The sequence below is a fragment of the Phyllobates terribilis genome, unplaced genomic scaffold, assembly GCF_046119375.1.
Source record: "Phyllobates terribilis strain yellow unplaced genomic scaffold, ASM4611937v1 Scaffold_5__5_contigs__length_657084704, whole genome shotgun sequence".
NCBI classification, from domain to species: Eukaryota; Metazoa; Chordata; class Amphibia; order Anura; family Dendrobatidae; genus Phyllobates; species Phyllobates terribilis.
Window position 1 is genome coordinate 508,595,365 of NW_027362765.1, and position 12,824 is coordinate 508,608,188.

Genomic DNA, 12,824 nt, shown 5'->3' on the forward strand with positions numbered 1-12,824 from the left:
CACCCAAAAACGCAACTAATACCACAAGACAAAAAAAGGAAAGGAACTTAAAAATGCATATGATGAATCAGGGCCACGATATTTAGCTTTATTTCATTGTGTTTATAGGAACCAGAGACTGAGAATATTGCAGAAGAAGACATCACTTCTACAGATGAAGAACAACCTGTCCAAGAAAAAGGCAGCCAAAGTACAGAGGAGGAAACCACTTGCTGCGCCTGGCCCCGCATTAATGCAAGAAGGATGATGAGAAGAGGAAGGGCCAGGATTGCCTCCTTCATAAATACTTTATTCAGATAAGTATAAATAAGAAAGGATAAGGATAAGTATAGGTAAGAAACGATAAGTATATGTAAAAAAAACAAAACAAAAAAAAAAAGATAAGTATAGGTAGGAAAGGTTAAGTATAGATAAATATAGGTAAGAAACAATAAGTATATTTAAAATAAAAAAGTATAAGTTGGTAAAAAAAGATAAGAATACGAAATAAAGGATAAATATATTTAAATTCAATAAAAATAAGAAAAAAAAAAGTATTGGTAGGGAAGGATAGCTATAGGTACAAGAGGATAAGTATAGGAAAACAGAAGTATAGGTAAGTACACTGCTCAAAAACATAAAGGGAACTCTTAAACAACAGAATATAACTCCAAGTAAATCAAATTTCTGTGAAATCAAACTGTCCACTTAGGAAGCAAAACTGACAATAAATTTCACATGCTGTTGTGCAAATGGAACAGACAATAGATGGAAATTATTGGCAATTATCAAGACACCCTCAATAAAGGAGTGATTCTGCAGGTGGGGACCACAGACCACATCTCAGTACCAATGCTTTCTGGCTGATGTTTTGGTCACTTTTGAATGTTGGTTGTGCTTTCACACTCGTGTTAGCATGAGACGGACTCTACAACCCACAGAAGTTGCTCAGGTAGTGCAGCTCATCCAGGATGGCACATCAATGCGAGCTGTGGCAAGAAGGTTTGCTGTGTCTGTCAGAGTAGTGTCCAGAGGCTGGAAGCGCTACCAGGAGACAGGCCAGTACACCAGGAGACGTGGAGGGGGCCGTAGGAGGGCAACAACCCAGCAGCAGGACCGCTACCTCCGCCTTTGTGCAAGGAGGAACAGGAGGAGCACTGCCAGAGCCCTGCAAAATGACCTCCAGCAGGCCACAAATGTGCATGTGCCTGCACAAACGGTTAGAAACCGACTCCATGAGGGTGGTATGAGGGCCCGACGTCCACAGATGGGGGTTGTGCTCACAGCCCAACACCGTGTAGGACACTTGGCATGTGCCACAGAACATCAGAATTGGCAAAGTCGCCACTGGCACCCTGTGCTCTTCACAGATGAAAGCAGGTTCACACTGAGCACATGTAACAGACGTGACAGAGTCTGGAACGCCGTGGAAAGCATTCTGCTGCCTGCAACATCTTTCAGCATGACCGGTTTGGCAGTGGGTCAGTAATAGTGTGGGGTGACATTTCTTTGGAGGGCCGCACAGCCCTCCATGTGCTCGCCAGAGGTAGCCTGACTGCCATTAGGTACCGAGATGAGATTCTCAGATGCATTGTGAGACCATATACTGGTGTGGTTGACCCTGGGTTCCTTCTAATACAGGACAATGCCAGACCTCATGTGGCTGTAGTGTGTCAGCAGTTCCTGCAAGATGAAGGCATTGAAGCTATGGACTGGCCCACCCATTCCTCAGACCTGAATCCGATTGAGCACATCTGGGACATAATGTCTTGCTCCATCCACCAACGTCACGTTGCACCACAGACTGTCCAGGAGTTGGCTGATGCTTTAGTCCAGGTCTGGGAGGAGATCCCACAGGAGACCATCCGCAACCTCATCAGGAGCATGCCCAGGCGTGGCAGGGAGGTCATACAAGCACATGGAGGCCACACACAATACTGAGCCTCATTTTGACTTTTTTTAAGGACATTACATCAAAGTTGGATCAGCCTGTAGTGTGTTTTTACACCTTAATTTTGGGGGTGACTCCATATCCAGGCCTCCATTGGTTAATAAATTTGATTTCCATTGATGATTTTTGTGTGATTTTGTTGTCAGCACATTCAACTTTGTACAGAGCAAAGTATTCAATGAGAATATTTCATTCATTCAGATCTAGGATGTGTTATTTGTGTGTTCCCTTTATTTTTTTGAGCAATGTATTAGTAAGAAAAAATAAGTTCATTAAAAATTCAATTAAAGTAAGAAAAAAAGGATAGGTATAGGTAAGAAAGGATATACACTGCTCAAAAAAATAAAGGGAACACTCAAATAACACATCCTAGATCTGAATGAATGAAATATTCTCATTGAATACTTTGCTCTGTATAAATTTGAATGTGCTGACAACAAAATCACACAAAAATCATCAATGGAAATCAAATTTATTAACCAATGGAGGCCTGGATTTAGAGTCACCCCCAAAATTAAAGTGTAAAAACACACTACAGGCTGATCCAACTTTGATGTAATGTCCTTAAAAAAGTCAAAATGAGGCTCAGTTTTCTGTGTTGCCTCCACGTGCCTGTATGACCTCCCTACAACACCTGGGCATGCTCCTGATGAGGTTGCGGATGGTTTCCTGTGGGATTTCCTCCCAGACCTGGAACAAAGCATCTGCCAACTCCTAGACAGCCTGTGGTGCAACGTGACGTTGGTGGAAGGAGCGAGACATGATGTGCTCAATCGGATTCAGGTCTGGGGAACGGGCGGGCCAGTCCATAGCTTCAATGCCTTCATCTTGCAGGAACTGTTGACACACTCCAGCCACATGAGGTCTGGCATTGTCCTGCATTAGGAGGAACTGAGGGCCAACCGCACCAGCATATGATCTCACAAGGGGTCTGAGAATCTCATCTCGGTACCTAATGGCAGTCAGGCTACCTATGGCGAGCGCATTGAGGGCTGTGCGGCCCTCCAAAGAAATTCCACCCCACACCATTACTGACCCACTGCCAAACCGGTCATACTGAAGGATGTTGCAGGCAGCAGATCGCTCTCCATGGCGTCTCCAGACTCTGCCACATGTGCTCAGTGTGAACCTGCTTTCATCTGTGAAGAGCACAGGGTGCCAGTGGCGACTTTGAAAAATCCTGGTGGTCTGTGGCCAATGCCAAGCATCCTGCACGGTGTTGGGCTGTGAGCACAACCCCTGTCTGTGGATATCGGGCCCTCATACCACCCTCATGGAGTCTGTTTCTAACCGTTTGTGCAGACACATGCACATTTATAGCCTGCTGGAGGTCATTTTGCAGGGCTCTGGCAGTGCTCCTCCTGTTCCTCCTTGCACAAAGGCGGAGGTAGCGGTCCTCCTGCTGGGTTGTTGCCCTCCTACGGCCCCCTCCACGTCTCCTGGTGTACTGGCCTGTCTCCTGGTAGTGTCTCCAGCCTCTGGACACTACACTGACAGACACAGCAAACCTTCTTGCTACAGCTCGCCTTGATGTGCCATCCTGGATAAGTTGCACTACCTGAGCAACTTCTGTGAGTAGTAGAGTCCATCTCATGCTACCATGAGTGTGAAAGCACAACCAACATTCAAAAGTGACCAAAACATCAGCCAGAAAGCATTGGTACTGAGATGTGATCTGTGGTCCCCACCTGCAGAACCACTCCTTTATTGAGGGTGTCTTGATAATTGCCAATAATTTCCATCTATTGTCTATTCCATTTGCAAAACAGCATGTGAAATTGATTGTCAATCAGTGTTGCTTCCTAAGTGGACAGTTTGATTTCACAGAAGTTTGATTTACTTGGAGTTATATTCTGTGGTTTAAGTGTTCGCTTTATGTTTTTGAGCAGTGTATATAGGTGGGAAAGGATAAGTACAGATAAATAAGGATAAATATATTTAAAATTTAAAAAATAAAAAATAAGAAGAATACTTATAGATAAGGATAAGTATGTTCAGCATTCAATAAACATTTTTTTAAAAAGGATAAGCATATGTAAGCATATGCTACGTATTGGTAGCAAAGAATAAATATAAGTAAGAACGGATAAATGTAGTTACAAGAGGATAAGTATCGGTAAATATAGGAAAGGAAGAATCATTATAGGCAAGTAGTGATAAGTATAGGAAATAAAATAATAAGTATAGGTAAGCTAGAATAAGCTAGAATAAGTATAGGTAAGTATTGGTAAGAAAGTATAAGTAAAAGTAAAAATAAGTGTAGGTAAAAAAGAATAAATATAGGTATGAAAGATTAAGTATAGGTAAGTAGAGATAAGTAAAAAAAGATAGGTATAGGTACAAAAATGATAAGTAGAAGTATATGTAAGAAAGGTAAGTATATGTAAGAAACATATACACATAGGATTTGGATACATGAGTGCACCCCCTTTGAAAAGTTAGATTTTAATCAATGTCTCACTGAATAGAAGACTAATTTCCAACATTTTTACTAGACTGACTTTGATAGCATAAAAGTAAGGTTAATAATACAACTTTCATTACAAAATCTTCAATTCTACTCAAATTAGTTGATGCAAAAATGAATACACCCTACACAAAAAACTGCTACATCCAATATTTGTATGACCATGATTTTTAAGAATCGCAACAAGTCTTCAAGGCATGGAATGAAGAAGATGGTGACGTATTCCACCATCTATCTTTTTTCATTCTTCAACAATGACCTCTTTTTATAGCCTGGATGCCTGTAATGTTCAACTTGTCTCTTCAGAATTCCCCATAGGTCTTCGGTTGGGTTCAGATCAGGAGACATACTTGGCCTCTGAATCACGTTCACCCTGTTCTTCTACAGAAATGCAACAATAACCTTAAATGTGTGTTCATTATCATGTTGCTAAATTACACATCTACCAAGGACATGGGGTGATGGTAGCATATTCTCTATCAATATAGAGCAGTACACCTGTAAATTTAGGATACCCTCAATGAATTGTAGCTCACTGACACCAGCAGCACTCAAATAACCCCACATAAGGACACTGCTACCACTATGTTTCACTGTAGGCACCATGCATTTAGAAAAAAGTAATTATAAAAATGCCTGGAGACTAAAGTGAAACATGGTGGTGGAAGTGTCCTTATGTGGGGTTACATGGGTTCTGCTGGTGTAGGGGAATCACAGTTCATGCAGGGTATTATAAATTCACAGATGTACTGCCACTATACAGTAGATGTAATATCGATATTGAAAGAGAAGATGCTACCCTCACTCCGTGCCTTTGGCAGCTGCGCTCTTTTCCAACATGACAATCCAAAAGACACATTATTATTATTATTTATTGTTATAGCGCCATTTATTCCATGGCGTTTTACATGTGAAAAGGGGTATTCATAGCAAAAACAAGTACAATAATCTTGAACACAATGTGACAGCGACTGGTACAGGAGGAGCGAGGACCCTGCATTTCTGAAAAAGAACAGGGTGAACGTGATTCAGGGGCAAGTGTCTCCTGATCTGAACCCAATCAAACACCTATGGGGAATTCTGAAGAGACAAGTTGAGCATCGCTCTCCATCCAATGTCCAGGCTATAAAAGAGGTAAATTTTGAAGAATGGTATAAAAGTTAGATGTTACACTATGTCGCCGACTTGTTCATTTCATGCCTAGAAGACTTGGTATTGTTCTTAAAAAAATCATAGAGGTCATACAAAATACTAGATGTAGCATTTTGATGTGGGTGTATTCATTTTTGCATCAACTAATTTGAATAAAACTGAAAATTTTGTAATGAAGGTATTATTATTAACCTTACTTTCATGCTATGGCTTAATAAAATGTTATATGAAAATCAGCCTTGTAAAAATTGGAGACTGTTCTTGTATTAAGTGAGACATTGATTAAAATCTTATTTTTCAAAGCTTGTGTACTCATTTACGTGTGTGTATGTATGTTACGCCGAGCACTGTATATGTGTGTTTGTGTGTGTGTTGTATGTGTGTGTATGTATGTATGTATAGACATATATATAAACACTAACAAAACGTCAGGGTGCCAGGCTTCCCAGGTAAAGATCAAACCTTAAATAGAACAAGAAAAATGGAGGCCGCGCACCAGATGAAAAAGTGAAAAAAGTGCTATTTATTAACCCATAATGGCGACGTTTCGGTTCTAAGTGAGAACCTTTCTCAAGCAGTACAGAAGTGCATGTGCATACCTTATGGAGAACATCAATTACAAAAAGTGTTTAACAATAATTACACAAGTAAGAGCATATCCCATCATATATAGTAAGATATACATACAGTGAATGACAATTCATAATGATGACATTGGAATAAAGTGCATTATGATGACCAGAATAGAAAAACAATGGAAATAATACATAAAAAAGATTAAATATTAATTAAGAAACAGCTGTATATGACTAATCATGCCATGACTCACCCTATTGTATTTTGAAAACAGCGCCAATATCGACATCAAGACAGAAAGCCTGCATGCACCCTAAAATGAGGGATCGTACCAGCTCCATTTTGGACAAGGGATTTGAATTAATATGTGCCAGAAAAGTAACATTAAATCATCAATGAGGAATAGTGATGAGCGAGTGTGCTAGTTTAACCCTTTAACTAAGCATGCTCGGGTGCTTATCGAGTAGCTTCGGCGTGCTCGTATATTATGTTCGAGTCCCTGCGTCTGGGGGTTTTCTGTTTGGATTAAGTCCTGTGCCATTTTTGGCGATCTTAAATAAATATGTATAAAGTCCTCCTTGCATATTATATTTTCTCTTTAATGATTTAATGTTACTTTTCTGGCACATTTTAATTCAAATCCCTTGTCCAAAATGCAGCTGGTGCGATCCCGCATTTTAGGGTGCATGCAGGCTTTCTGTCTTGTATCATTGGTCAGCCGGCTATACTGCCGTAACTTCAGGATACTCTGACGCATGCGCAGATGATGCTTTGACTCTCCTTTACCAAGATGGCGCTGGAAACCTCATAGTATCTTTGCACATGCATGAAATGCCGCTTATGTCCCTTTCTTCTTTCTGACTTGCGCATTAAATGTAGCAGGACGCTGATATTGGCGCTGTTTTTAAAATACAATGGAGTAAGTCATGGCATGTACAGCTGTTAATTAATATTTAATCTTTTTCATGTATTATTTACATTGTTTTTCTATTCTGGTCATCATAATGCACTTTATTCCAATGTCATCATTATGAATTGACATTCACTGTATGTATATCTTACTCTATATGATGGGATATGCTCTTACTTGTGTAATTATTGTTAAACACTTTTTGCAATTGGCGTTCTCCATAAGGTATGCACATGCACTTCTGTACTGCTTGAGAAAGGTTCTTACTTAGATCCGAAACGTCGCCATTATGGGCTAATAGCACTTTTTTCACTTTTTCATTTGCTGTGCTGCCTCCATTTTTATTGTTTTATATATATCCATATTTAAATATATATATATTTACATGAATATGAAACAAGCACATGTCCGTTTGTATCAATCTATGTTAATGTGTGCAAATCATTCACTATGTGTGTATATATGAGCTACATAGTCTACATGTATGTATTTTGTGGGTGTGAATAAATGTATATGTTTGTATGAATTTTAGTATGTATGTGTCTCAGTGTGAGATATGTGAATGTATGTTTGCGAATGTCGCCGTGTGTATCTGCAGATATGTAAGCACATATGTGTATGTGTCACAGCGTGTATATGTGTGAATGTATGTGTGACTGTGTGTTAATCATTTTTAAGCAGCTGACCTTTTGTTTGTTGGGTGATCGCCCGCCTGTTTACACTACACAATTATCGGAAAATGACTGTTCCTAAAAACGCCGATTCCCGATAATTGACTAGTGTAAGTGCGCCCTTTGTTAGACATAAGCTATAAATAGTCTAGATATAAAGATAAGATAGAAATATACGTATTAGATATGTATAAATGTTCCATGTAGAGCGGTGATAGGGCCCATCCAGAGCTGACACTGCAGTGAACCAGGGATTAGCCGATCGCCAGTACTTGGGGTCAGGAAGGAATTTTTCCCCACACATGGGGTTGTTTTGCCTTCCTCTGGTTCACATCCTTTTTATGCAGTAAATCCTATAAATGGCACTGGATGATTAAATTATACTAAATTTCATAATAGATAAGAATAAAGATTAATAAACTCCATTCATTGTGTCTGTGTCTTCTTTATATGCTGTTCTCTCTGCTGAGACTATTTTAATTTTGGACAGCCGTAGTGTTAGAAATGGCCAAGGAATAGTTAATCTGATTTTTTGTTTTTGCGGGGAGTTGCGTCACGTGATCTCGCTGCCGATTCTTTCCCACCATGACAGTGATGTACTGTCCATCTGTCATATGGCTTTCCCAGACTAATGTCACTGCCCCAATATGCCGCAGATCATCAATCACATGTTGTACTTGGGATAGGGCTAACATCATCAGCGACTGCTCTTTACCCCAGTGTAGTCTCCTCCACTAATGTCCCCGCATATCACAGATCATGTAGAGATCGGCCATATTCCATAGTCTCTGTACTTACCCTGCGGTAGCTCCACACCGTGCTCCATGTCAGGAGCCTCCAGCCCATCACATATGGAAAGGTGAACCTAGAGCAAGGGGATGTAGGGGAAAAAGAATATATTAGTGCAGCACGAGATGTATTGGGTGGATACAGATGGAGAAAGGCCTTACATAACACAGAGGTATAGTAGCAGGATAAAAATGGTGGGAACGGGATGCCACAATGTAAAGTTATAATTGTAGTAAGCTGAACTGGCACCACGACCATAAACCTGAAAGCAAACGAGTGGCATGTGCCCAGGAAAATGGACCAGAAAAAAACACCAAAAGCAAGAAAAAATGCATAGATATAATTTTCAACGCAAAAACTTCATTTTCAAAGTCTAAGATAATGTATTCCGATTGTAATCTTGAATATTGGTGGTAGATCCACTTTAACTACTTTTATTTACTCCTTTTTCAAATATATTTATGTAAAATCTGATGCCAATACTTCTAAAAAAAGTTATAAAAGCAACTACAAAAAAGCCCCATAAAACAAAATATTGTAGAATCACTTTTTGTGGATGCCAGAACAGGAGAGCCAAGAAGGTTTTACTTTTGCAAACCATTATGTATCCTACCCCCTGGATAATATCACATCTGCTGTGAAATGAAGAAATAACACAAGGACTAACCTTACTAAGGCTCGCTATGGACACGTTCCTGACAGTTTTGCAGCTGAATATATTATTTATTCTGGTGGTCAGTGGTATCTGGAGGTTTGGTCCATGGTGGGTGGTAGATTTTAGATGGGAACATAGAAGAAATGATAGAAATGTCTTATGAAAATAGTGAAAAGATCACTTGTAAAATAAAAAAAATTTGAAAAAAAAATACACTCCTTAACATTGAAATTACTACACCAATAAGGAAAAGTCATAAAAAGTTATGGAAATCACAGGATGGATAGAAACAAAATTTCAATATGTAGCACCCTGAGGATTCGGCTGCTACAGGGGTATTGCACCTCAACCCAGAGGTGTGATATTCCACTCCCGGGTAAGGATGGAGTGTGGATCTGAGCTCGGTAGGCTGCATGCACTACACACATCCCATTTCCGAGGAGCAGACCGACGGTACTCCCACTTAGAAATGTGCAGGTACGACCGAGTCTGTTCCTGGCTGGAGTGGGAGGGGGGTGGTACATCCCAAGTAGTGTAGGGGCAGATAGGGGGAGCAGCCTGGGTAAAGATAGGAGCTCATTGGGTGCTGGTCGCCTGAGCTCACACATAGAGGGTGTATATAAGGTGGGCACCATCAAAGAACAGGGTCAGTCAGTCTTTGCAGAGGAGTCAGTCTGCCACAATCGGTCAGTCTGTCAGAGTAAGAAGCAGAGGAGCAGAGCAGCCCAAGAGAGAGAGAGAGGAGAAAGCAAGAAAGACCCAGAGGGGGAAACAGAAAAGGAACTCTGAGAACCCAAAGTCCATCAGCGGGTGAAGAGTTGGCAAAAGGGTACCGGATCCCAAGCTGGTGGGGGCAAAAGCACACCCTAGCCAGAGACCGGAGGCCATGGGCAGCGTCTGCCACGGCCACCCACCACATCCACCCCGAAGGCATACCACGTGGAGGGTCAGGGAACCCAAGGCCAAGGGTCTCCCAACAGAAGGCCCGAGGGAGCTGGACCTGGGTGGATCACTAGTGGGGACGGCCAGAGGAAAGGACAGAAGGAGAGCTCAGGGTCACGCTCCGGACTTGCTTGGGGGTTGGCTGGATCCAGGACCTGGTGGACGCAGCACGGCTCGGGTGGTCACTTGAAGCTGGAGTGACCGGAACATCAGCAGTGAGTAAATACCTTAAACTGCACAACCCGACTCTGTCTTCACTTAACATCTATGCTGCACCACCACAACCCCCATCCTCTGCACCTGACCCCCTGAGGCTATACCCCACCCGTTGGGGGTTATACCACCAAAAGCTGCACCTACACCATCAGCCTCAGCGGACCCTGCTGCAGCGGCGGCCATAGTGACCGCAATACAACGGGTTGCGTAGTCGACAATAAAGAACTTAATAACATCTGTAGGACTGCCACATACAACTGAGTTTGACACCCTGGGCACGGACCGGGTCACAGCCACTCGGAAGACTACAACTCCCATCTGATCCGGCTCCGGATATTCCCCCTAAAGAATATGGCCCAGGGGGCGCGTCAAATACATCGTGATTTATTCAGTACCGAGTATCAGCGCGAAGCGCAGAAATCCCTACACTTATACACCTTGCCCACTGTCAATGAGGTTATTAAAGAAGCTGTCCACTACATTCACATTGATAGCCTATCTATAGGATAGGGTATCAATGTATGATCGGCCGGGGTCCCGCACGTGGCACCCCTGACGATCAGGTGATATCAGTGCCGGCGGCCGGAAGTTCTTACCTGCGGTGCTTGGCCGTCCATCTGTAGTGGCCGCCGCGGGGTACTACACATCAGCCTCCCATTCAATTGAATGGAAGGTGGATGTGCAGTAACAAGCGCCGGCCACAACAACAGGACAGCCAAGCACAGCAGGTAAGGACTTCTGGCCGGCAGCCGCTGGCACCAATAACAACTGATGGGCGAGGAAGCCGCGTGCGGGACCCCGGCCGATCATACATTGATGCCCTATCCTATAGATTGATGCCCTATCCTATAGATAGGGCATCAATGTGAAAGTAGTGGACAACCCCTTTAATGGCTGTCTGAGGAACTTTCTGCCACACTGGATGCATTTGGGCAAATCATCAACATCCGCTGCTGGCAGCTCCCTGTGCAAATTGCTGACTAATGATGTTCCAGATGTGCTTGATGGGAGACAAGTCTGGAGACGCTGCAGGCCATGTTAGGCCATTTACGCCTCGCTGCTCACAGTAGAGGGGAAATATGCGGTCTGGTGTTGTCTTGTTGAAAAATGGCTCCTGGGACACTTTAGAGAAATGGCTTTAACACTGGATCCATGACGAAATCAATGTAATGTCGAGCAGTTAGTGTACTTAGAATTAAGACTAGCGGGGTCTGGCTACCATATATTACGCCGCCTCAACCATAACCTGAGCAGCATAACCTGTGTGATTTTCCTTTGTGAAGACCTCTTCATTGACCTCACGCCACCACTCTCATAGGCTATGATGTGATGAGCTCTGCCTTTTACTTGGATGCAGTGGTAGTCAAAGATTGCCATGTGGGCAATATCATGAAGCGGCTTTGCCTCTGTATGGTGAATTTTTAAAAATTTTAAATCTAGAATGCAAAGGAGAACAACAGGAATAAAATTCAAGCAAACACTAGCCAATTTTGACCTACTGACAAGTCCTCATTAAACAATAGGTCATTTTCTGATGACACATTCCCTTTTACTGCCATGATGAAATCTAACAGCTTATAAGTGTGCAGGAGAAAATATTCATGCAGATCATTTGAATCAGAATCATCTGAAAGAGTTTCCTTGCGGAAAGATGAATCTCAAGATACATATCCCAGATGAGAAGGGGATTTAAGGAGAGTTTTTTTTTTTTTAACTTTCTCTTACTTTTCCGGCTTTCAACATGCAACTCATGTCTGGAGGCAGATAAAAGTAGAATTAGACTTACCGGTAATTCAGTTTCTAATAACCCACCACAACAGCACACTGGAGGATGTAACTGGACCCTAATAAGGACAGGAAACACAAAGAGTCAAATAGTGCCTCCCACATCCTCCCTCCAGTTTTATTACAAAGGACCACAAGACTATGAATGCTTCAAATTATAATTTATTATCACTTGATTCGAAAATATAAGAAATAATTGAGCAAAGGGAGGGAATTACCCATGCTGTCGTGGTGGGTAATTGGAAACCGTATTACAGAGTAAGTCTAATTCTATTTTTTCAAATAACCCCACATGACAGCGCACCGGAGGAATACCAAAGAGTAATGTCTAGGGAGGGACAATATCATGGAGAACTTTTCTCCCAAAGGACAAATCTCTAACAGACGCTAAGTTTAGTCTGTAATGTTTGGAGAAGATCTGGATCGAGGATCACGTAGCAGCCCTGCAGACCTGCTCGATGGAAGCGCTGGCTTTCTCAACCCAGTAGACCGATACTGCTCTAGTGGAGCGAGCTGTCAGTTTCTTTGGAGGCAAGAGGTTCGGAATCTAATATGCTTCAATAATCGCTCTTTTGATCCATATGACAATCGTAGCTTTAGAAGTCTTCTTTCCCTTATTTTGGCCATAAAGTTGGATAAACAGATTTTGGTCTTTCCTCCACATCTGTGTTTCTTGGAGGTAATGAAGGACCACTCTTCTTACGTCCAGAGTGTGGAATTCTTCCTCCCTC

At 42.1% G+C, this 12,824-nt stretch overlaps 1 protein-coding gene across 1 annotated transcript in view; it reads right to left on the bottom strand.

Annotated features, from left to right (window-relative positions):
- Positions 1-12,315, bottom strand: part of LOC141271649 (uncharacterized) — a 33,499-nt gene extending 21,184 nt beyond the window's left edge. The window contains exons 1-5 of the mRNA XM_073681691.1: positions 12,312-12,315; positions 12,034-12,062; positions 11,808-11,948; positions 9,163-9,306; positions 8,505-8,571 (exon numbers count right to left, since the gene is read on the bottom strand). Of these exons, the coding sequence (XP_073537792.1) occupies positions 8,505-8,571; positions 9,163-9,306; positions 11,808-11,948; positions 12,034-12,062; positions 12,312-12,315 (385 nt within the window). The remainder of the gene's footprint in view (positions 1-8,504; positions 8,572-9,162; positions 9,307-11,807; positions 11,949-12,033; positions 12,063-12,311) is intronic.
- Positions 12,316-12,824: the final 509 nt, after the last annotated feature.